The sequence below is a fragment of the Rattus norvegicus genome, chromosome 8 (genome assembly GCF_021556685.1).
Source record: "Rattus norvegicus strain SHRSP/BbbUtx chromosome 8, alternate assembly SHRSP_T2T, whole genome shotgun sequence".
In the NCBI taxonomy this organism is placed as follows: domain Eukaryota; kingdom Metazoa; phylum Chordata; class Mammalia; order Rodentia; family Muridae; genus Rattus; species Rattus norvegicus.
Window position 1 is genome coordinate 115,666,621 of NC_141541.1, and position 23,012 is coordinate 115,689,632.

Here is a 23,012-nt window from a genome sequence, read left to right on the forward strand (position 1 = left end):
TTAGGAGAAATTCTTAGTGTTTAGGAAAGGCCTAGGAAAAGGCCCATCTGCCTGAGTACTGGGCACAGAGCTTACTTTGTACATTTCCTGATTTTCCGAGCACCCAATGAAGACTAACTATGTAAAACCATCTAGGGCCACTCTTCACCCAGGCTTCTCTCTCTTCCCTGAGCCCATCCCTCCTTTATCCTGGAGATAGCCTACCTGTACAGACTCCAGCTCTCACTTCCCAGGCTCAGAAGGAAAGGGCGGCCTATCTCCTTACGCAGCCTAATCTACAGAGCTGCAGAGGAGTTCAGGGACGCACTGCTTCAGGTGCAGACTTAGCAATTTGTCTATCTTCCTACAACTCTGCACATGCTAAAGGGTCGGTGGGAAGAATCGCTGAGCATGCTGGGAAAAAACTGGGCCTGAAAATCAGGGACCATTGCTCATTCTTTCCTTGAGAAACATTCTTTAGAGAGTGAAAAAAAAAGGGCCAAAGACTCTTTCATGATAATAGATCTTGAATACGTGCTTAGAAAATCCAAGGTCCTGACCCAGAGAGCAATGGAAACAGTATTCACCCTGTTGCCACTAAGGAAGAGAAACTTGAAGAAATAGACACTATTCTTCAATTAGCATTGAGGACGGTGGATCAGATTTTATTATGCACAGTCATGAATTATAAAACAATCAGAGAAGTAATATTGGTCTACCAACCTGCTGTGCCAGGATCCTCTCAGAACTCATCATCGAATGGCTTTGCTAAAGCCATTTCTGCACCCAGCCACCCACGGCCGACCACAATTACGCTAAGCCCACTTCTAACCTTGCTTCAAATTTCAGGTAACTTGGCAATAGAGAATAGAACCAAGGATCTAGACTCCAAACCAGGCTCGCGTTCAGCTCTGGACACGTTCAAGCTGTGTGACCCTAGGCAAGTAGTTGAACCTCTCTGAACCCAGTTACCTCTAACAAGTGAAAATTATAATGCCTTCAACACAGAGCATGGCACGGGGTAAAAGTCCACTCAACATTGGAATCTTGTTCCTCTTCCTTATGTTAGACCCAGAAACACTGGCTCTCCTCGAATTTGTAGCCTCTGCCTTTCTACCAAGCTGGGCTGAGAGAACTGGTTTGGACGCTCCTGCCCAGCTGGGCTATCCACATCTTCCAGCACTTAGCTGAGCACTAGCCTCCTCTCTCTATTTAACACCAAAAGTATTGATTTCCCCATTCTGTTTTCATGATACAACACCCTCGAGATCTATAAATGCCATCCGTTCTCCTCCATGACCATCAAATCCCCTGCTCATAGTCACTCTCCCTATAGCCACAGGGTCCTTAGCTGCTGAGGCACAGATGTGTTTCGTTTTGCACTTGCTTAAAGGTCAAACATGAATTTCTCCCCATTATTGTACTGTGTCTTGTCACACAGACTCTCTGTTTCATGGATTAGTCACAGTCTTGCTATCAAATTAAATATTCCTCGGTGGTTATTTTTAGAGAGATCTTTTTCTAAGTCTACATGGTGCAATGATGTGTGTGCACCCACAGCTCTGGAATCCAGGCATTAGCAGGTGGGCTCCAAACCCTGTGAGGGCTCAAATTCCTCTAGAAAGCAGCAGCCAGTGGAGCAGCAGAATCTGTAATCTGGCCTTGTCCATGAATCCCTGACAAGTGAAAAATATGCCGTTCCCCTGTGCCTTGGGTGATTATCATCCAATAAAGTCCAGTAAAGGTTTGGGAAGCTCTTGACACAATTGTGAGTTAGGCCACCTCTCATTTGGGTATCCCCCACCCCATTCTAGTGCAAGGACAACAGTGCCCTCATTTCCTGAACCTTCGTGGAAGCTTCCTAACCTAGTCCCATGAGTTCTGCTTACATAACTAGGCTGTCATCAATAGAGAAATGAGGCCCTCAAAACAGAACAGAATCTCAGATTTGGCTGGAGTGGGTGTGCTTGCTAAGTGAGTCTTTTCCACCTGCCTAAAAGCATGGGGTAGATAAGAGAAGTTCTACATACTTTGGGCCTTAAGTTGATAAATGCATAGCTCAGACAATAACATCCACGAAGTGACAAAATTATAATTGCAGACAAGATTTAGCATTTCTTCTTGGGGGATCTTCCACGAGGAGAGGAGCATCCCCCCCATCCCCGATGTCCCCTCCCATACATGTGTTTCCAGAGACTGTGGAATATGAGCCCCACCCCCTCAGAGCACTTGAGACTGGGGAGAGATGGGAAAAATAATTCTGAGGTCAGTTCACAGTTCAATTTGTCTCCGCACTAAGCTGCATCCTCCACAAAACCTGTATCACTGAAATAATGATGATGGAGGTGGTGAGGAGGAGGAGAAGGGGGATAGGGAAGAGGAGGAAGAAGAGAAGGAGAAGGAGAAGAAGAGGAGGAGGAGGAGGAGGAAGAGGAGGAGAAGGAGGAGGAAGAAGAGGAAGAAGATATGCTTTGACCTCTACATAGACTTCCTTTCATAACTTATTTGAAAGTTGAATGAAAGGAGGGAAAAACTACTTATTGAAGTACTGATGGCTCTTTAAGAGATTCCTACATTCTGCAAAGGCTTCAAATACTCAGAGGCATGCTGGAAGCTAGGTGGATTAGAAAAAACTCAGGAAAGCTGGGCTGAGGAACCTATGTCTCAGATAATATTTGATTTGACATAGGTCATGAATAGAGGCACCCTAGGAAGAGGGTCTCTCAAAGCAAGATATGGAGGGAGGAAGAAATAGAGGTCTACAGAGGGAAATAAAACAAGTCAAACTAAAGCCTGGATTTCAATTGGGGAGGTAGCAGTAGGTAGAGACAGACAAAAGAATTCTGAGCGGTCAGTCATAGAGACTAGACTAATAAATTGGTTAAGAAATATTTCCTGACATTTCTCTGAAGTCCATGGAAAATGGATACAGAGAAAGCCAATGGTGACCTAGAGGAGAGTCCAAGAAAGGCTGTTATGGGGCCTTCAATGGGAAGAACATGACTATGGAGAGTGGCTGGAGGTGGGGGGCAAGCAGAAGGCCACAATCATTTGACTTGATTTACTTCAGTAGGTGAGGACACTCCGGGCAGGGCTCAGTGAGCCATTCAGAGACTTCGATGAGAAAGATACCAATGTGAATCACTACCTGGGAGCTCCTTGCTCCCGAAGAGAGAAATAGAATCAGTAAATGAACAGATAGGGAAATGGGTATATTTTTTTAACCACCAAAGAAAGACAAATTGAAGGTATGATGAGACCCCTCTTTAGTGCATCAACCTTTTAAAGAATTAAATGGCAAATGTGTTGGGAGTGTTGAACTGGGTTCCAAGGGTGGTGGCTCCAGTTAATCTCCCACCAATAATATGGCTAGTAAGTACCAAAAGAGCCCTACAATTATTAGGTTTGTGGAAATGGATCAAGAGTAAGTTCTGTTTCTACAGATATTCAATGTGGTGCTGTTTATAAAATAATAGATATGACCCAAACGATCATCAACGGAATTGCTTAAACAACAGGCATTACAACATGCAACTTTACTATGAAAGTCATACATAAACATGGAAAATATGTGCTATACAACATTCAATAAAAATAATAAAGCTTCTGCAAAAACAAATGTATGTGGATACCAACTAGAGTAAAATATGTCAAAAGACAATCCTTCATTTTTCTGCAATTTCCCAATGAGTATGCATAGTTGCCATCAAGTATATAAAGCACTGTAACTTTCTTAGGATGATAACATACAGAGGCATTGAACAACACTGGAGCCCACCTTCCACCTTCCTTGGTGCTCACCTCTGCTGGAAACGAAAAGGACCAACTTTCACAATGAGGGTCTTGTGATAGAGACACAGTACAACACTGAGAAGGGATTCCTACACTTGCTTTATCCTTTCTAGTGTGCTTGATCTATCCTGCCTGCCAATCCCAAGTCCTGCCTTGAAGGACACCGGACCTATTTTTTTCTTTGTGATAAGTAAGGCCTTTGATCACCAAGAGCTCCTCAATGCTTCCTCAGGAGGTAGGAGAAAAAGGTTTCCACCATCACCATCGCCATCGCCATCGCCATCGCCATCGCCATCGCCATCGCCATCGCCATCACCATCACCATCACCAGCACCATCACCAGCACCATCACCAGCACCATCACCAGCACCATCACCAGCACCATCACCATCACTGCCATCACCATCACCCGTGCTGTGCTGCATAGCTCTACCTCCACATCAGTAGTTCTCACATCACTCAGACAGGCCTCTAGCTCTATTGCTCCACAGAAATGCCCTCCTTGACACTAAAGAGGATTCTTGTAACGCCGGCTCTCACAGTTGCTTCTCTGTCCTTGCCCTACTTTTCCTACTCAGCAGCATCTTACACATTAACCAGCCCTTTCTGGAAACACTTGCATTTAGAGACTTATAATAAACCATATAGTCAGGCCTTCAGATTCGTGGATTTCCATATCAGTGGCTTAAACCAACACTGGAAAAATAGACTTTTTTTAAAAAAAAATTACATCTGTAACGAACACAAAATTTTTCTCATCATTATTCCCTAAACAAAACACTCTAACAGCTATTAACACAGCCGTTACATTGTACCAAGTATAAAAACTGATATAGAGAAGATTTGAAGTACTCATGAGGGTATGCATAAGTTACATGCAAATACTATGTCATACTATGTAAGAGACGGGAGCATCTACAGATTTTTGTATATGCAGAGATCTCGGAATCAATACTCCATTGATATCAAAAGACAATTGTTCTCCCTGGGTTTCCTTCTACGTGGCTGCTCCCTGTTCATTTACTTTTGTGATACCTTCCCATATCCTGTGATGGTTGATTTAAGTGTCGGCTTGAGTGGATTAAGAGACATATCTGGAGCATTAGCAAAACGCAATCTTGGTTGTGTCTGCAGAGGTGCTAGCTGAGACAGTTTTCCCTCCTCTCTGTTTGCTGATCCTCTGTGATGTGAAAGAACAGCTTCCCCGCTACCCCTGCCATGGTGGGCATATCCCTTGAACTGTGAGTCCAAATAAACCTTTCCTCTCTGAAGTTGCATTTTTGTCAGTGGTCACAAAAGGGCAGTGAATACATCTCTCTGCAGTCTCTAGTTCAGAACTGGGGCTCTGTCTTAGCTACTTTGCTGTTGCTGTGGCAGCACGCCCTAACCTTAGTCAACTTGTAGATGGAAGAGTTTGTCAGGGCTTACAGTTCCACGAGGTAGGAGGCAATGACTGTCATGGTGGAAGCACGGCAGCAGGCAAGCAGGCGCTGGAGCAGCGGCTGAGCTCCTACATCTCAGTCCACAAGCATGAAGCAAAGAGAATGCTTGCTGGGAATGGCATGGACTTTTGAAACTTCAGGGCCTGGCCCCAGTGACACACCTCCTCCAACAAGGTCACACCACACTTCCTAATCCGTCCTGAACAGTTTCACCCACTGGGGACCAAGCATTGAAATACATAAGCCTGTTGAAGCCAGTCTCATCCGAACCACCATAGGCTTCTTTTATCTCTTTACTCCTCTCAACCCTCTTCCCTGCTTCGCTCCTCTCCTGTCTGCTTTCAGAGCTTTGAACCACATCTAAGTTAGACTGTCTCCCAGTGTCTTAAACTTGATGGTTATGGCCCCTTCCAAAGACCAAGTATGTTTACCAGTATCTTGAAAAGAAAGTAGTAAAGCTGCCGTCCCAGCCCGCAGGTCAAGAGGAAGCATTTCCACCTCTCCCGTGGACTTCACTGGTTACCCATGGTACCCTCGCCCTCTCCACATTCATCCACAGTGAGTTCTATGACTCCAACTCCAAATTCATCCAATTCTTCCATCCTCTCAAGCCAAACCATCTCCCTCTTTCTATTGGAATCCTCAGTCTCCTTGCTCTCCTCTGCTTTCTTCCTTTTGTCCCCTGAGATTCTTCCCAGGCAGCCAGAGGAATTAAGTGTGAACCACCGCATGGAACCATGACTTCTCAAAGCTTAAGTCCCAGCCTGCACATTGTGTTGAATTAAAGTTGCCACCAAGTCAACAAGGCAGGGGAAACAGAGCCATACAGGCTGGAAAGGAAATTCCAGGAATGGTAGTACAGACCTCTAATATCAGCACACAGGAGGTAGACACAAGAAGATTATGAGTTCAAGGCCAGCCTGTGCTACAAGGCCCCACTGCACAAGAGAGGAAAGGAATGGAGAGGGGGAAAGATTGGAAAGGAAGAAATAAAGCTGTCGTTAGTCACAGATAGCATAATTATGTGTGGGGAATAGAAGAGCAAATAAATACACTTAGTAGTATCACAGAATGCAAGATCAACGTAAGAAAAACAATTATACCTCCGTAAACCAGCAATAAACGACTGGGGAAATTAAAACATTCTTAAATTTCACTTATGATAGCATCCAAAAACTAAAAATACTAGGAACAATACAAGGGAGAGAGCTGCTAATGCAATTAGGATAAATCTCCAAGAGAAGCCATGGGCTATGCAAGTACAGCCTGTAAAATTCCCTTCATATGAACTTCTAAAATAGGCAAATCCTGACTATAATAATAGAAACCAGACCCTATTTGCTGGATGTGGGAAAAGAAGTTACTAGAAACTGATATGATGAAGATGTTCTAGATCCTGGTTGATAAGGTCATATGAGTTAGGTCTCATGGTCATATGAGTTAGGTCAAAATTATCTACGTTTTCACTTCAAATTTCATTTTATATCTCTTTGTTTGTTGTCTGAGGGGGGTTGGTTTGGGTTGGGTTGGGTTTTGGGTTTTCAAGATAGGGATTTTCTGTGTACCCCTAGCTGTCCTGGAACTCACTCTTAGACCAACCCAGCCTTGAACTCAAGAGATCCATCTGCCTCTGCCTCCCAGTTGCTAGGATTAAAGGCCTGTACCACCATGCCCAACCATTCTATATAAATTTTATCTCAAAACACAAACTCCAGAAGCCACTTACTTGAGCAAAACATACCCAAACAGTGAAGTGCCCCCGTGAGAACCAGGACATGTACATCCCGTAGCTCCTTCTTAGATGTGATCTTAAGGGACAGGAAGAATCGGGCCTGGAAATGACAGCATGTGTTTGATCTGCACTGGATGAGTTGAGCCAGGGCTGCCAGAGCACAAGGGGACAGGCAGCTGGAAACTCTTGGAACTTGTCTTTCGCTTGAGAGGCTTCTTCACCCTGTCTGCCAGTCCACCTTGTAGGCAGGGATGGAAGTCTGACCCAACTCCTCATACAAAAGATCTGAAGGTGATTCAAGTTCATGAGCCCAGGTGTGGTTTCTGAAACACAGGACTCCAAATACCTACTGGCCAGGATGCCTACTGGCCTCACTGCAATGTGTGCCCAGAAATCCCTGAACCTCTTCGGTGTCTTTACAATAGAGTCCTCTGCAGAACTCAGGACCTTCAGACTCTTAACTGCCCTGGTCCTCCGGTCCTATCAGTTGTTACTTTCATTTACCTTCTTTTTCCCTCTCCACCCTTTAGAGCCATCTCCTAACTATCCCCCAACCCAGGAGTAACCTCCATTATTAGACTTACAATTGAGCTCAAAACTGTGGGGTTTTTCCTCTCATGTGCTTTCATATTGACTTCTTCCAAGAACCCCGGAAGCATCACTGTGGTCATTTACAGGCAATAAAAAAGAGCCCAGAGAAAAGAGGCTTGTCTAAGAGCACATGCAACTGCCAGGTGGTGGCAGCACACTCCTCTAATCCCAGCATTCAGGAAGCAGAGGCAGGTTGATCTCTGAGTTCGAGACTATCCTGGTCTACAGATTGAGTTCCGGGACAACCAGGGCTACACAGAGAAACCCTGGCTTGAAAAAGACAAAACACACAAACAAGTGAAATGATGTAACAGCTGGTCCCAGAGCGCCAGCATTTCCTGGTAAGGGCCAGTCTTCAAGGAGCTGGACCTGGAAATTCTGCAGCACCTGGAGCGGGATGTGCCCCATCTAGGACTATGGCACTGATAAAGAACAAATCTGAAAGCTGTGGAACATACCGTGGGGAAGAGACATTTTCTCTTTCCCCTTCCCGGTGCAGGACACAGCCTATACGCTTTAACTCATGTCTACACGCAGAGAATCAACCCCAATGGCTTCTTAAATGGTGGAGAAAGCAAAGGTGACTCGGGTCATTGGCAACCACTAGGGTTGGCTGTGGATCTACGAACCCCAGACCCAACAGTGGAATAGCATCACCCACTGCATTTGTTACTGTTCTCAGTGCTGTGACAAAATGCCTGACAAAGGTTGATGTCACCTCACAGCTAGGGGCTGCCTTCCAACATGGCTGGAAGGCGTGGTAGCAGAATTGGCCACAATCAGCAGAAGTGATTAATGCTGGTGGTCAGCTCACTTTCTCCCTTTTATTCAGTACAGCAACACCATCCATGGAGCACTGCCGCTCACATTCATAGTGCATCTTCCCACCCCAATTAACTAATCTAGAAACTCCCAACAGGCATGCCCATGTTTCCATGGCAATTCGAAATCCCATAGAGCTGATTACCAAGACAAACCATCACACCCATAAAATCTCCTAAAACTCCTTTGAATTCACTGCGCCCTTACCTCCTCCAGGCAATGTCAGGTGGGAACACTTACTCCTTGAAGCTGGCTCTCAAGAGGTAAGCCACCTGACTGCCAGAGCCACAGGACCAAAACCTCTGAAAGGCAGGTGTAGGCGGAGTGGCTGTTCTGTAACAACATTTTTTAGTCCCCCCACACACACACCCCCGACAACACCCCCATCCTCTTAAGGCCACACCTCTTATAGCCAGGTTCAGGAGCCCCTAACCAGAGTTAGGACCTTTTTCAAGTCCCTTCTTTCTTCTAAACCTACCTCAAGCCCTGATCTCCACAGCCTAGAAGCCAGGAACACATCCTAGGCTAACCTGTAGGGGCTGGCCATATATCTTCATTCAGATAAAGAGGCTCCATTAGAGACGGGCTATGGCTTTCAACATCTCTACAGCTGAAACCGTACAGTCAGGGAGTCCTGATCACAAGCTGGGGAAAGGAGGCACTTGACTCTACCTGGTTGAGATTTTGATGTATGACTATTACTGAGGACTCGCTGATTCCAAGCTGAGCATCTCCCTACCAAGCACATAACTCCGGAAAAATGAAATGCCGATTTTGAGAGCTCACCAGGAGGAGCCCTGACCTACTAGATAGAGCACACTCTATCTTTCTTTCTTAATTGATTTATAAGTAAGCTATAGCTGTCATCAGACACACCAGAAGAGGGCATCAGATCCCATTACAGATGGTTGTGAGCCACCATGTGGTTGCTAGGAATTGAACTCAGGACCTCTGGAAGAGCAGTCAGTGCTCTTAACCACTGAGCCATCTCTCCAGCCCAGCACATTCTATCTTTACAGACTTTATCTCCAGGGCTAGAGAGATGACTCACTTATGTAAAATGTCCTCTGTGTGAGTATGAAGACCCAAGTTGGATCCCCAGAACCCATGTAAAACTAGGTGTGGTTGTGCACATCCATAGTTCCAGGTTGGGGAGGCAGACAGGAAGAATTCTGAGCTTGATGGCCAACCAGACGAAGTGAGTTAACAAACTTGAGTTTAGTCAGAGACTGCCTCAAAAAAGAGGTTGGAGAAGCAATCGAGGAATGATACCCAGTGTTGACCTCCAACCACACATGCATGCACATGAAAAAACATACTCAAATCTATATCCAAATGTCTGTATGTGTGTGGGGTGGGACTGAGTGCAGGTAGACTCAAAGTCTAGAGACATCAGATTTCCACTGGAACTGCAGTTACGATCTGTTGTGAGCAAGCCAACTTGGGATCTGGGAACCAAATTCAGATCCTCTCTGGGGCTCGAGAGAGCTCAGCAGTTAAGAGCACTGGCTCTTTGTGGTTCAAGACCCCTCACCCTTCTTTTATACTAGCTATGTCGGGGAGAATAGCCTATAAGCCGAAGGAAGGAAGGAAGGAAGGAAGGAAGGAAGGAAGGAAGGAAGGAAGGAAGGAAGGTCCTCTGGAAGAGCAGTTCATGCTCTTAATTGCTAAACCACCACTCCCCCCAGACCTCTTATATTTTTTTACATCTTGGTATAAAAAGACATAGCCATTGGGTTTGCTGATACCAACAACCCCAGAAAACTGTGTATCCACAGGTAACTGAGTTCAATTTATTACCAACAGTACAACTGTAAAACCACTTCAGAAGCCAAAGGTTCTTCTGTAGGGTCGAAGGCTAGAAGAGAACTGATATTCATTTAGCCAAGCTATCCCAAGTCCTGGGCCTGATCTGTTCTGTGTGGTCAGTGCAGAACCTAGGGAAAAGCACCTCCAGAGAGCTGTTTCCATCCGGGTACAGTGGCCCATACCTTTAATCTCAGCGCTTGGTGGGAGACAGAGGGCGTGGGGTGGGGAGAAGCAGGCAGATCTCTGTGAATTTATGGCCAGCCCGGTCTAACATAGCAAGTCTCAGGCTAACCAGAATCACATGAGGAAACCCTGCCTCAACCCCATTCCATCCCCTTCCATCATGTCCCGCCCCAAAAGAAGAAAAGCTGTTTCCTGATGCCCTGTTAGGCTGCTACATGTTCTCTCCTGTTTAGAAGCGGCTAGTAGGAAACAGCCCTCTCCAGGAGCAGCATACATGCTCTACCCTCAGTACCCCAAGACCTTTTGAGCCTTAGCACTTCCTCTTCTTTCTGTAATGTCCTTCCTCTTCTTCTATCCAACTTTTGATCATTAGTCCCTAGCTGAATGTCCCCTACTCAGCCTTCTCTGACCCTCCTGTCCCTATCTGTGGCCTGACTCCTCAGCTGTGGGCTCCAAGTTTGGACACGGAGTCCCATCTGCTTTGCCTGCATCTGGAACCAGTTCATTCTATTCATGTGCGGCCTGTGCCTTGCAAGGCTTTTTTCTCGCTCTCTTTACAACTATGTCAAGAGAGGGTCTCTAGACCTCCATACCATACCTCCCCAACCCCCGCCGCCTTTCTTGTCTCCCTAGCAGCCTTGGCAGCCTCATTACACAGCCTACTAGGCCTGGCAGGGAGCCTTCACAGAGAGGCCCAAAAGATGTGGGCAGCTCCCTCAGACAGGAGCTCTGATGCAGCTCCTCTCTCAGAGACTGCCTCCGTTCTGAGACTCTCACCCGTGACTCAACGTTTCTGAATGCCACCATGCCCCACACAGAGATGCGTGCGCCGTGTATTTTTTCTGGTCCTGTGACAAGCCAAGAGTTCTACAGAATACCATGCTTCACCTTTTCTGGCCTCATAGTATGAGGGTCAGGCATTGGCACTGGTATATCCTAGTGAGAAATGGACCAGAGTGACTAGAGGGAGTATCAGTCTCGAAGGAGAGTCAAAAAGGAACCCCCTTAACTTCAACCATTTGCCCATAGCCAGAGTGAAGCCAGAGCCACAGAAGATCACCTTTTCCTGGTAACCAGAGGTAACAAAGATCAGGGGAGGGGAGGACAGACTTCAGCTAGGATGGACCTGGGAAGGGAAGAGAGACTCATCCCTCTTTGGTTAGAGATACACTTCTTTGGGAGGAGACGATGGAAATCCACACCCTTGGCCCTGACAAAGCTGCTCAAGTTCCAGCGACTTTGCCTGCAATATGGGCATAGCTTCTGCTTTGGAAGCTATTGGAGGAACAGAAACACAAGGAAGGCCACGTGAGATATATCTGGCATACAAAACTTGAGCTGAAAACTCTGCTTGCAATGGGCCCATCCCCTCAATGGATTGGCCTTCTTTGTGGTTCAAGACCCCTCACCCTTCTTTTATACTAGCTATGTCGGGGAGAATAGCCTATAAGCCAAAGTCCTACCACCGGAAAGGGAAGCTGGACCGGGATATGTACGTACACTGGGATGAAAGGCTGCTTTGTGGGGAGCTGAGAAGCATGCCTCGTTCTTGCACAAAGAATCTCTCTGCCAGACGTGAGAGTCAACTGCCCCCGGTTTGCTGTGGACACTTTACAGTCCCTGAAGCAGATGCCACCTTTGCAAAATGAAGCAGACTCCCCAGTACCTTCCCTGCTTTCTCCTCGTGCCCATTACTCCTCTTCACCCCAACTCTCTCTTTCCAGAGTGAAATGCTCCCCAAAAGTGGCACCACAAGATGACCAAGGTCACCTAGCCATCTCTGGTCTCTTTGTCAGAGAGTGCAGGCAACTGTCCTCTTCTTATCCCTGTAGAAATCTGGACTCTCTGAGGGTAGGAACAGTAGGAGAAAGAATGACCTGGAGGTCATTTCGCCATATCAGAGCCTGCCTCCTGTCCTCTCCAGCTATGGACCTTAGCAAAGCCACTGAACTACTCTAAGTCTTTGTTTTTCCACATGTAAATGAGGGATCGTAGCGCTTGCCTTGAAGGATTGAAGATGTATTTTGATAACGTCTAGTTCAGTGGTCCATAAACTTTTTTTAGAGCACATAAATTCACGCTCGATTTAAATCTCAAGAGAAAATCCCAGTATATAAAATAGCTCTGTTGGCAGCGGAGGTGTGAGGCGAGGAGCTAGGGCTCCTCCACCAAATGCTAGGAGTTCAGGGAGTCCAACATAGACGAGCCCTGCTTCCAACTCTGACAGCCAGCTCTAGAGGGAACTGGAAATGCCACAGCAGCAAGAGGAGGTGGATGGCTTGTTTGACAAATTGGCATCCAAGATGGGTGTACCTCTAGGAGAGACAGGGGTGAGGAGTAGGGGTGGGTAACGTGGCAGACACAAGAGTGCCCTTCAAACTTCTTACAGGCAGATGAAGAAATGAGAGGCTCCTTGCCACGGCTGCCTCTCAGCTGTTCAACGGACGTGTTCTCTGTTCTCACAGAAAGACTTGCCACACCCCGCATCTGCTCACTGCAGTGCCCTTTGCCTAGTTTTCTCCATCTAAATCTGGCTTACCCTTTGAGTTCCCAATGTTACTACATCTCAGAGGCCTTCCGTGATTGTCTACAACCAAGGCCAGGAATAGCATTTCCTTCCTCTGCCTCCTGCAGCATGGAGGTGGGGAGAGTATACAGAAGCTAAGAGCATGGGATTCAGTTTTCTCCATCTATACAGTAGGAATACGAGGACTAAATTAAGTGACCCAGATAAAGCCCAGCACACAGTAGGTATTCAGCAAGCAGAAACTGCACATCATGATGTGGTGGCACCCTCTTTCAAGTTCTGACACATAGGAGGGATCAAGGAAATGCTTAACCAGGCCTCCCACCTCTTGTGTTCACTAGCACCCTGAGCCCCAAGAAACTAGTCTCCTCCATTAAAGGAGGGCAGTGGGCAGGGGACATAGAGAGCAAGAAGTAATAGAATGCCAGGCAGCTGGACTCAGCCAGCAACCAATACTGGTGACCAAGTCTTTTGGGGGTTCATTTACCTATAGTCCTCCTCTACCCTTGTGAGGGGTTTCTCCCATTTAATAGATAAGAAAACTAAGACTGAGTAAAGCTCATGGCATGCCTGAGACCACACAACATTCTTCCCAGTCTATCAACTGGAATGGTGGCAACTGGAATAATCTGGTCCTGCTTCATCAACATCTTGTTTTCCTGAGAGGGAACCTCCAAAAACCAGTACAGTCTTGACCAAGGCCTAAGTTCAGGTCTGGTTAAGGGTAGACCCCATCCTATATATTGGATATGAGGTGAGCTTCCTGCCTGCTGATTTGATTCCAAAGTGTAAGCAGGCCAGCTACTCAATGGAACAAAAGGAGGAATTTTACACTTATGGGCTAGATGGCAGCTGTGAGAATCCCTGAGAGCACAGAGGCTCCACCTAAGACAACAAGGTCTAAAGACAGCTACACAGTTCCCACTGCACCTTCAAGCCTTCCAGAGGCAGCTTCAAGAGGCTAGGAAACATTGAGACCCCTGCAGAGGCTGTAGCAAGCTGCATTTTGAGGCTCAGTTCTGATGCTGCAGTGGAGGGGCTGAATCGAGGGCGAGGGCGGAGAGGGGCTGGGATAGAATAGCAATGAGCCAGACTGCTGGAAGCCAGCCAGACTCAGGTTCTGAGGACAGAGCCAGGGCTCCCCCACCCAGCTCCTGCACGTGCGAGCGCACACACTCAGGGAGAGAGAGAGAGAGAGAGAGAGAGAGAGAGAGAGAGAGAGAGAGAGAGAGAGAGAGAGAGAGAGATCTATCACACACATGCACCTCTCTCACACACATACACATGAAAATCTCTGTGTGTCACACACACAACACACACAACACACACACACACACACACACACACACACACACACACACACACACACACACACACTTCTCATCACTAAAAGCTCCTAAGGCGGCCACCACAGTAACTATGTATAATAAATGCCTGTGTTTAGATTTGCTCATGTGAATGTGTGACTAGTTCATTTCTTAGCTCATCTAATACCTACCATCTGATTGTCCTTCTCCATTGTCCATTTCCCAGGTAGCCACCCGGAGGCCCTGGTTTCCAACCTCTCAGTCCTGGCTTGTGGGAACTCCATGCCAGAAGCCAGGGGGGCAAGCACTGAGTCGGGTTTGTCCCTGAGTCAGGTTTTCTCATGGGATCGTGCGTGACCACCGGAGACACATGGGATAGAGGAATAAGCCTTCCTCCTCTTCTTTAACTTAAACTGGCCTTACAGCACCTCTTCCCTAAGAGTCACACAAGAGGGCAAGCTCCTTCCCTTGCAAGAAGTGATGGGCCAAGTGTGACTGACTAAACCATGCTCCCTCAGGGCCAGCGGGAAAACACTAGATCTCTAACAGCCATTCCAAACTGGAAGAGCATAGGTCCAGAGGGAGCCGGAGGGCAGTATCTGGTCCCAGCTATTCTACTTTTAAACCCTACCAGGTACCCTTCCTGTCCCCTAAACGCTCTTTGATTTAAACTGCCCATGAATTTTCATCCTAGGCCACCTGAAAGCCATGCTTCAATTCTATACATTTGTGTGGTACTTAAGGGGAATGTCTGGTACACAGCGGATGTCCAGTTCCTATGAGCCACCCTCTGCCCCTCCCCCCATGAATGTAAACTTCCTGAGGTGAGAACCCCACCTGAGGCTGTTACTGGCACCTACTCTGTACCTAACACTAGTCTCAGGCATAGTGGGAACTCCGGCAGCCGAAGCGAAGAATCTGTCCATACGTTATGTGCTATTTGTATCTCCCTGCATGCTCAGCGTTTCGCTAGCCTTAGAGAGCACGCGAGGAATGTTGGCCTGAACTGTATGCACTTTGGGGACCCTCAAAGTCATCTAATTGCCCTCCTTTGAAGTCCAGAGCTGCAGTAAAGGCCCCCAAAGCCCACATGTTGCTACATGTCCTTGAAGTGCAAGTCCTTGGAAGTGAAATCTCACAGTATGGAAGATCTGATTTCCCAAATGCACAGTCCCAGAGGTAGAAGTGGGTCTGGACTGGGCTTCCCTCCTCCTCAGACCACACTGGGTTCTCCCCTTCCAAATGGATTGGAATGCCAAATTAGTTAAAGCGGGCTAGGCTTGCATCCTGGGCCAAGGCACCCTTTTAAAAGTATTGCACAAATGACACCTACCCTGATCCCCTGGCTGACACTACGAGGTGGGCACCCTCCTCTGCAGTATTCAGCCGAGGAACTTGAAGTCAGGGAAGCTGAGGGACTTGTCCAAGGTCACCAAGCTAGGAAGCAGCAGGATATCTCTAGAGTACTTGCCTTCTAACATCTCTGTGCCCTCACCACCCCCCACCCCCGTGCCCTGAGGGAAGAGGGGCAGCTGAGGAGGAGTGAGCCCCTTCCTGAGCCAGATGAGCTCTTGGAAAACTGGGAGGTTTCAGGATTGAAGCTGGGAGGAGAAATGGCACAGCGAGGGCCCCTTGAGGCTGCCCTCAGGGCTCCCAAGGGGCAAGGGTGCTCTCTTGCTGGAGTAGTGAATCGTCTTCCAGCATACCCCCCTCCCCTCCCCGATATTCTCACTGCCAAATGAAACCTGGCAGCTTCTGAAAATAGCTCCGTGCTGCAGCAGGCACTCTGCCCGCCCTTCAGCAGGCTGGCACGCAGCTGGGGGTGGCCACTGTGGGCAGACACTGGCACGCACAGGGCCGGGGGTGGGTGTCACACATCCAGCGCACAGGGGCGGCACAGAGCTGGAGGCATGGGGCGGCTACCATCCCTCGGTCCTTCTGACCTTTCTACAATGAATGAGACAGGGGTGCTGGAGTCTGCCTGGCGTGTTTACCAGGCCAGAGGCACCCTCTCTAGGCAGGCTAAAGTCACCGGTAGGGGTGTGGAGCTGCCCTTTGAGCACTTTTGTCCAACTGGGTAGACAAAGAGAAATCCAGGAATCATTGAAAAAACGTTAAAAATGTGTTTATTAATATCTGAATATAAAACCCAGCAGCACTGTTGTGGCTGACAAGATCTAAGGTTTCCCAGCCAGTGAGAAAGGCCAGGATCTAGGATCATCTAGGAAGGAGACTGGGTGCCAGGCACTTGTTAGGTCACCAATCAACCACTCAGCACCTGGATGTTACCCTGCGCAGGACAGGGCAGAGCTGGCTAAGTCTGGGCTCCGCCAAGGAAAACCCTCTCTGCTCCACTCAGGCTACAGCCAGGACCAGACCCCTTGAAGGCGTGGCTCAGCAGCTCTTCACCACCCAGGTCTGATCCAGAGTACAGGAAAAGGTCCTGGGTCACAGGGAGCCAAGCACTCCCTTTCACAAAAGTAAACCCAAGGGTAGCCAGTGCTAGCCGCAGAGACAGGCTTTCCTACCTGAGATCTGGTGAGTAGGAAGAGATGGGAGCGTTTGTCACAGGGAAGTTCTCCAGTTGAGATGAGAAGTTACCTTTTAGATCAGGGGGTAATGACAGGATGCTTGGTGCCAGGGACCCTAGTGTCTCTCTGAGTGTTACATGGGCTCATGCTATAGTAAGCCAGGGCTGGACCATCCAGGAAAATAAGCAAGCAGGACTCTGTAGCCTCTGGCAGACCACAGAGGAGTGAGCCTGGGGAAGGACAGCCAGTGTGAGAGAGACAAACCTCCCCAAGAAGGTAGACCCTTGACTGTCCCTCCTTCCGCCTTTGTTCAGTATTCTCAGACAGCAACATGGCCTCTGGTCACCATAGCAACCAATGGCCCAATACTTTCCTCAAGGCCAGACCCATCTGCCCACACAGCAGGATACATCCTTTATAGAAAAAGGGTAGATCCACCACAACTCCCAGTGGCCTAGAAGTAAGGCTATGTCCTAAGGCAAAACAGAGCTGTGGCCTCAGTCAAGCCAGTGTACAAAGTTGCCTCAGCTGTAGCAGAGAGCTCCCATCCCCGAGGACCCACAGCTTTCTAGAGCCTGAGACTTAGGCCGGGACTCTTGGGCCAAGCTCTTTATCCTCAAGTTCAATGTGACACATTAAGACAACAAAATTCTCCTTTTGTTTTAAGAATGACTCCAGCCCCTCCTGGCCAGAGCCTCAGGACGTTAGAGTCTGTCAGTCTGGCTCCTCCAAGGCACCACGAGTTACTGGTTGTTGCATCCCGGTGAGGCTGAGGAGCTGCCCCCCTGCTTTTTCCTCCGCTTGTTGAGGAGTCGGTTGTTAGAGGTCTTCAGGTCCTTGATTTTCACCTGGTCGTAGTCTACCCTCATCGTGGCCAGGGCACTGGTCATCTCTTCCTGCATAGCATTAGCATGGGAAAAAGAAGAGGTTGGTATAGACTGACCTTAAAAACCATCACTTCTGGGGTTGGGGATTTGGCTCAGTGGTAGAGCGCTTGCCTAGCAAACGCAAGGCCCTGGGTTCGGTCCCCAGCTCCGAAAAAAAGAAAAAGAAAAAAAAAAAACATCACTTCCATGCCTGGGAAGCCCCTCCATAATAGCGTTAACAGGAGGAACAGTGTGTGTGACTCCAGAACCCGCTACATCCTTGGCCCTGGGCACAAAGGCAAGGTTCTACTTGGACAGAGAACTGAACCAGTGGCATTTGTATAGAACCTCGAGGTCTGAAGACAGTGACATTTCCCTGGACTTCCAAGAGTCTGAAGCTTGAAACCCTAGTGCTCTATGATGCTATCTCATAGGACCTGCCTGACACTTATGATGTCTAAAACTGTGCTGTTCCTATCTCAAATGCCTATTGGTCGTAAGAAAGTTTACGACCAATGCTTGGGCCCCAAATCCTTTCATCACGCCCCTAACCTAAAGTCCCCTCACTAAAGAGTGACCCATGAGCGTCATCCTAAATGGGAAAGTGCAGTAGCCCAGTGCTCAGTGGTATCCCATGGCTGGATCACTGGGGCAGTCACTGACATCCTCCAGGCACAGGGGAAGAACTAAACTCTATAGATTCTAAGGAGATGCCATCCTGGAATGTATAGAGACTGAGACAAAATCTACCCACCTTGACGTCATCCCAGTGGTCTTTGTCTTCCTCCAGCACTCGGGCTGTATGGAGTGGGGTCTGTGGGACCTCCATCGATTGCTAGAAGGAACGGCAAGCCCATGGATTACTGCCTAGAACTGTGTGGTACAACATAGGCTACGTCTGCCACATACCCTGCTCCCATTCTCAAGTGGGGAAAATGGTAGCTCAGAGAGGTGAGGGAGCCCGAAGGGGACAGTGGCAAAGCCAGACCACAGGTGGGGTGTTACCATACATCACTGTAGAAGGCCTGCCTCCAGGGCTATCCCCTCCCATCCTGCCAGCCCTACTCCAGGTCAAGATCATGCTCACATTGATCCAAGGATGGTTCATAAACTGCATGATGGTCAGCCTCTCGGTGGGATCTGTCTTCAGGAGCAGACGGATTAGCTGCTTGGCTAGGGGACCCAGAAAAGAGAGAGCAGTGAGTCGCAGTCCCTCACCCCCCTCCTCCTCCTTAACGTGAGTCACAAGCTCTGTCAGACAAGGCTATACATGCACCTACATTCTTCATGATCAGAAATGGAGAGCTAACAACTGTTTCTCGTTCAAGGTCACTAAGTGCTCAGGACAATTTGTTAAGCAACAATAGATAATAGAAGGCAGAATCATATGTGTTACTTGGGAGGGAAAATATGGAAGGGGTCCTGGGAAGTCAATATTGTTGTTGTTGTTTTGTTTGTTTGTTTGTTTTTCATGTTTTTCAAGGCATGGTTTCTTTGTGTACCCTTGGCTGCACTAGAACTCTTTGGAGCTGTCTCCTGGCTGGGGAGACAAATATTGAGCCCACTTGACAGATATAGAAACTGAGTCCTTGAAAGGTTCAGATGACTTGTCTAGGTTCACCAAGCTAGAATTTGAACACAAGTCAGTTTGACAGCCAAAGGTATCAGCATTTCCTCTAGGCTCCATCCAACATTTACCTAGCAACAGCTACCTGCCAGGTATGAGCCTCAATCTGCCTGGCTTCTCTCTTTCCCTCTTTCCTCTCACCCCTGCCCCTTCCCCACGTGTCCCAGCTGGCCTCTTCCCCTCTTTCTTCCTTCCTCTCTCTCCTCTCTCTTTTTGTCCTTCTCTGTCCCCTGTCCTCTGCCTCTATCCTTCTCCAGGTCCCAAAGAAACTCTCTTTTGCATGAGGTCTGTCACGTGACTTGATTGTTCAGGGAGTTGCCTTGGTAGGGTCTGCCAAGGCACCCCCTCACGCCACCATTTCATAAAACACAACAACAAAAACAGGATATCTGCCAAAATGAAGGTTGAAAGGGCCAGGTTGGGTAGAGAAGTTTACTCACCATCCTCAGAGACGTCTGCCCATTCAGGTTTAGGGAAGCCATACTGGCCCAAGCGAATCCTTCTCTTCATTCCTGGAGAGATGGCCTGGCCCGTGTTGGAGTAGAAGGGTGGGAATCCACACAAACTGAGAAAGAGAAGAGGTCATTTGGTACAAGGGTTGGGCACACAAGGGTCAGACAGACCCATTCTCTCCCTTTCCCTAGGGAGACAGGCAGCCAGACACCACAGCGATAATACGAGCCCTGTGGACTCCTGCACACTGCCAACAGCCTTGACATGAGGAAGCCTGCAGGCAGTTTCAAGGACTGTTTCTCACAACACGAGAAACAAAAGACAACCTGGCCAAGGGATGACACATAAAAAAAAAATCCCTCCCTAGGGACCCAGGGAGTGAGAAGCTGAAATAGCTTATAGAAAGGTAGAGGCAGAGGGTTGAGGCAGGGGTGGGGGGTGGGGAGTGGTACTCACAGGATGTACATGATGACCCCCAGGGACCACATATCGCACGACTTGTCATACTTCTCTGGACCCAGGACCTCAGGAGCTACCAGAGCAGAGGGCATAGAAGATCTTTCAGCCCCAAGGGTCTTGGGGACTAGGAAGGAGTCTTAAGCCTGGGTAAGGTGAGGAACAGGTACCCAGACTGGGAGGTAGGGCAGAGCAGACTGGTGTCTGGCACCTACTGGAAAGGCAGCATGTGTGTGAAGTAGGGGGAGGAGAGACAGCTACCAGGGGAAAAAAACTGCATTCAGACACTCCCCCCACCCCAGTTGCTTCGGCCCCTCTGCCAGTCTCAACTTGGTAAGAGAGAGGAAGGGAGAAGGCCAGCCCCAAGTTTGGAGAGGCCTCGACATTGACAAGAGGAGCTCAGTCTGCCAGCTGTGTTGTGTTGTGTCTCTCATCTCCCTGAACGCACAGCCTAGATCCCAGGATTCTGTGTTCCCAGGCAGCTTGGATACCCACCCATCGGCCTCAGTCTTCCCATCAGTGCAGTGAGGTCAGCAGGCCAGACTTATCATGTACTGCAGAGTACACTCAGATAAACAGGGGCCGTTTCTGGAGCTTTCTTTGCACCCCTTAGCGGCCCTCCCAAAAGAGAAAAGAGCTTCTGTCATTGACCAGCTCTCAAGGAAGGGGCACTTGTTACAGGGGCCTTAGGCTGTATTGGAGGCTGCCAGGGTATAAGTGTGTGGATACCCTTTACCCCCACCTAATTCCTGGCTCAAGGGACCCTTTCCCACAAGGCAGTTTACTAGTACCCTGTATCCCTCTAATGTAGGAGAAACAGCCTGCCCACTTTCTGAATATGAAGATGAAAACCGGAGAAAAAACAACCAAGGTTGGGCTCTGTCCCCCGAGCTGATGGCGGCCTTTTATCACGTATATATTTAGAGCTGCTGTGACGTCATTCAGCTCACAGGCCACAGCCAGAATTTTCCTGGATCTATTTTCAAAAGCAGAAGCTGAAGTTTGGAAGAATATTTTTGCAGCCTCCGGGCCCCCCCCCCCCCCACGTCACCCGCCTCCATGCAGACAAGAGCGCTCCCTCCTCCCTCCTCACCAAGGCTTTAACTCTTTGGTTTCCACAGCCCACTGGCTACCCCATACTACAGCAGTACACAGCGACGGGGGGGGGGGGGGGTGTACAAGCCACAGGCATAAGACTCACCCACATAATAGGGAGTGTAACAGGGTGTCTGGAGGGCATTTTGGGTGGTTTCCTTGGCAAAGCCAAAATCAGTGAGTTTAAGTACAGCATCCTTCTCCTTGGATGTATAGAGTAGGTTTTCAGGCTGCATCCAGGAGAAAGGAAGCATTAGTAAGAAGGAAGGTACTGGGAGTGGTGGAGCCCCCTCTTCCAGATTCCCTGCCTCCATCCCAGTACATGATGAGCCAGCTCTGTTTTATGTAAAGCTCTGGGCTTTAGTCACTAACAACACGGAACTGACACCTTCAGTTGCAGAGAGAAAAGCGAAGTAGGTGCTCAGCCCAGACCGTAAGTGACCAGGTACCATAGAAAGACCCTAGGCAGAAACTTCTGTTCCTGAGTTGGTGTGAATACCATGAAATGCCAGAAAGGCAACGCTGGGGTAGAGAGCAGACAACTCGTGAGCCAGTGTCACCAAGCCCAGAAGGAAACCCACAAAGGCAGCAGGCCAGGCCCACCTGAGGTTGCTCAAGGAAGCACGTGCCCCCAACTCAGACCCCAGGAGCTACACAGAAGGAATCTTCCTTGCTGCAAAGCACAGATGGGGCTGGCAGATGGGGACAGGCAGTAGGGTTCCAGGGAAGAGGCAGCTCCGAAAGCTGGCTTTTAGTGAACAGGTAGGCTCTAGGTCCATGCCAAAGAGCAGAAAGGATGGTGCCCAAGCAAAACTTGGGTGGAAGAATGGTGCTCCCGTTTGGATGCAGTGGGAGCTGTTTGGTAGGCTCTGTTTGAGACAATCTGACCTTGGATTGGAATAAACAGAGGAGCAGTTTGGCATACTCTGCTAGAAGAAGGCTTTTCTTCCCATAGGAAGAAGAGAACTCGGGGGCTAAAATAAAGCAAGGATTTAGAAGGTGGGCCTGCTTTGGCTGAGGGTGTAGCCTGAATCTAAGGGTAACTGCATGGGCTAACCAGAGAGACATGACAGCTAGTCTCTCAGCTTTCCTAGGGCTGGGCTTAGGAGGAAATAAACCTTGTGCATAAAGGCGAGGAGGAACAAACAGATTCTGTGCTAACAGTGGCGTGCACACAAATGCTTCTGTGTGCATGCATGTAGTTATATGTTCATAGGGCTGCCTAGGAGACCTCAGTTTTCTCAGGAAAGAAATTTTGGAGCAGTTTGCTTCCTGTCTTTCAGATTCATGCACCAAGAAGGCAAGGAGGCCCAGCCCCGGGACCACCTGGGTTCATTCCTTCCTCAAATAGCCATTGAATGGCTTTGTTCTATTTAAATGCTGTTGTTTGGTGGCCAAATGTGTTTAAATTATATCTCTAACTTCCCAGAAGACCTGATGCTACAAGGCAGTCCCTCTCTAAGGCCTGGCACGTAGATAGATGGTCATAAATCTTCTCATTGATCAAGTGAACAAATGAAGGAAACCCAAAGCAGCAACTTCACAGCCTAAGGCAAGACAATTAATTTCTCTGAGAGCCTTAGTTTGCTTGTCTATGAAATGGGTAAGTGGCCCCTATCCCACAAAGCCAGGTGAGGATTAAGAGATGCTTGTCGGGGCCCACTGGCTGGAAATAGGCAGTTACTGTCATTACTATTGGGAGTGCCCAGTGTTTGAAGAAAACAAGGACGTCCATCTGGCGAGAGCAGAATGAGTATGTTGTGCCATGGGAGGAGAGAAGAGCAGTCTGAGCTGAGAAGC

General features: G+C 48.4%; 1 protein-coding gene across 3 annotated transcripts in view; it reads right to left on the reverse strand.

Moving 5' to 3' along the window:
• Positions 1-16,284: 16,284 nt before the first annotated feature.
• The window catches only part of Mapkapk3 (MAPK activated protein kinase 3), a 33,614-nt gene continuing 26,886 nt past the window's right edge, over positions 16,285-23,012 (reverse strand). For 2 of the 3 annotated variants that reach the window (XM_087562347.1, XM_087562348.1), the window contains exons 6-11: positions 21,319-21,442; positions 20,118-20,193; positions 19,649-19,773; positions 18,669-18,754; positions 18,336-18,416; positions 16,285-17,611 (exon numbers count right to left, since the gene is read on the reverse strand). In XM_087562347.1, the coding sequence (XP_087418473.1) occupies positions 17,459-17,611; positions 18,336-18,416; positions 18,669-18,754; positions 19,649-19,773; positions 20,118-20,193; positions 21,319-21,442 (645 nt within the window). In that variant the 3' untranslated portion in view covers positions 16,285-17,458. The remainder of the gene's footprint in view (positions 17,612-18,335; positions 18,417-18,668; positions 18,755-19,648; positions 19,774-20,117; positions 20,194-21,318; positions 21,443-23,012) is intronic. The other variant, NM_001012127.1, reaches the window with a different exon arrangement.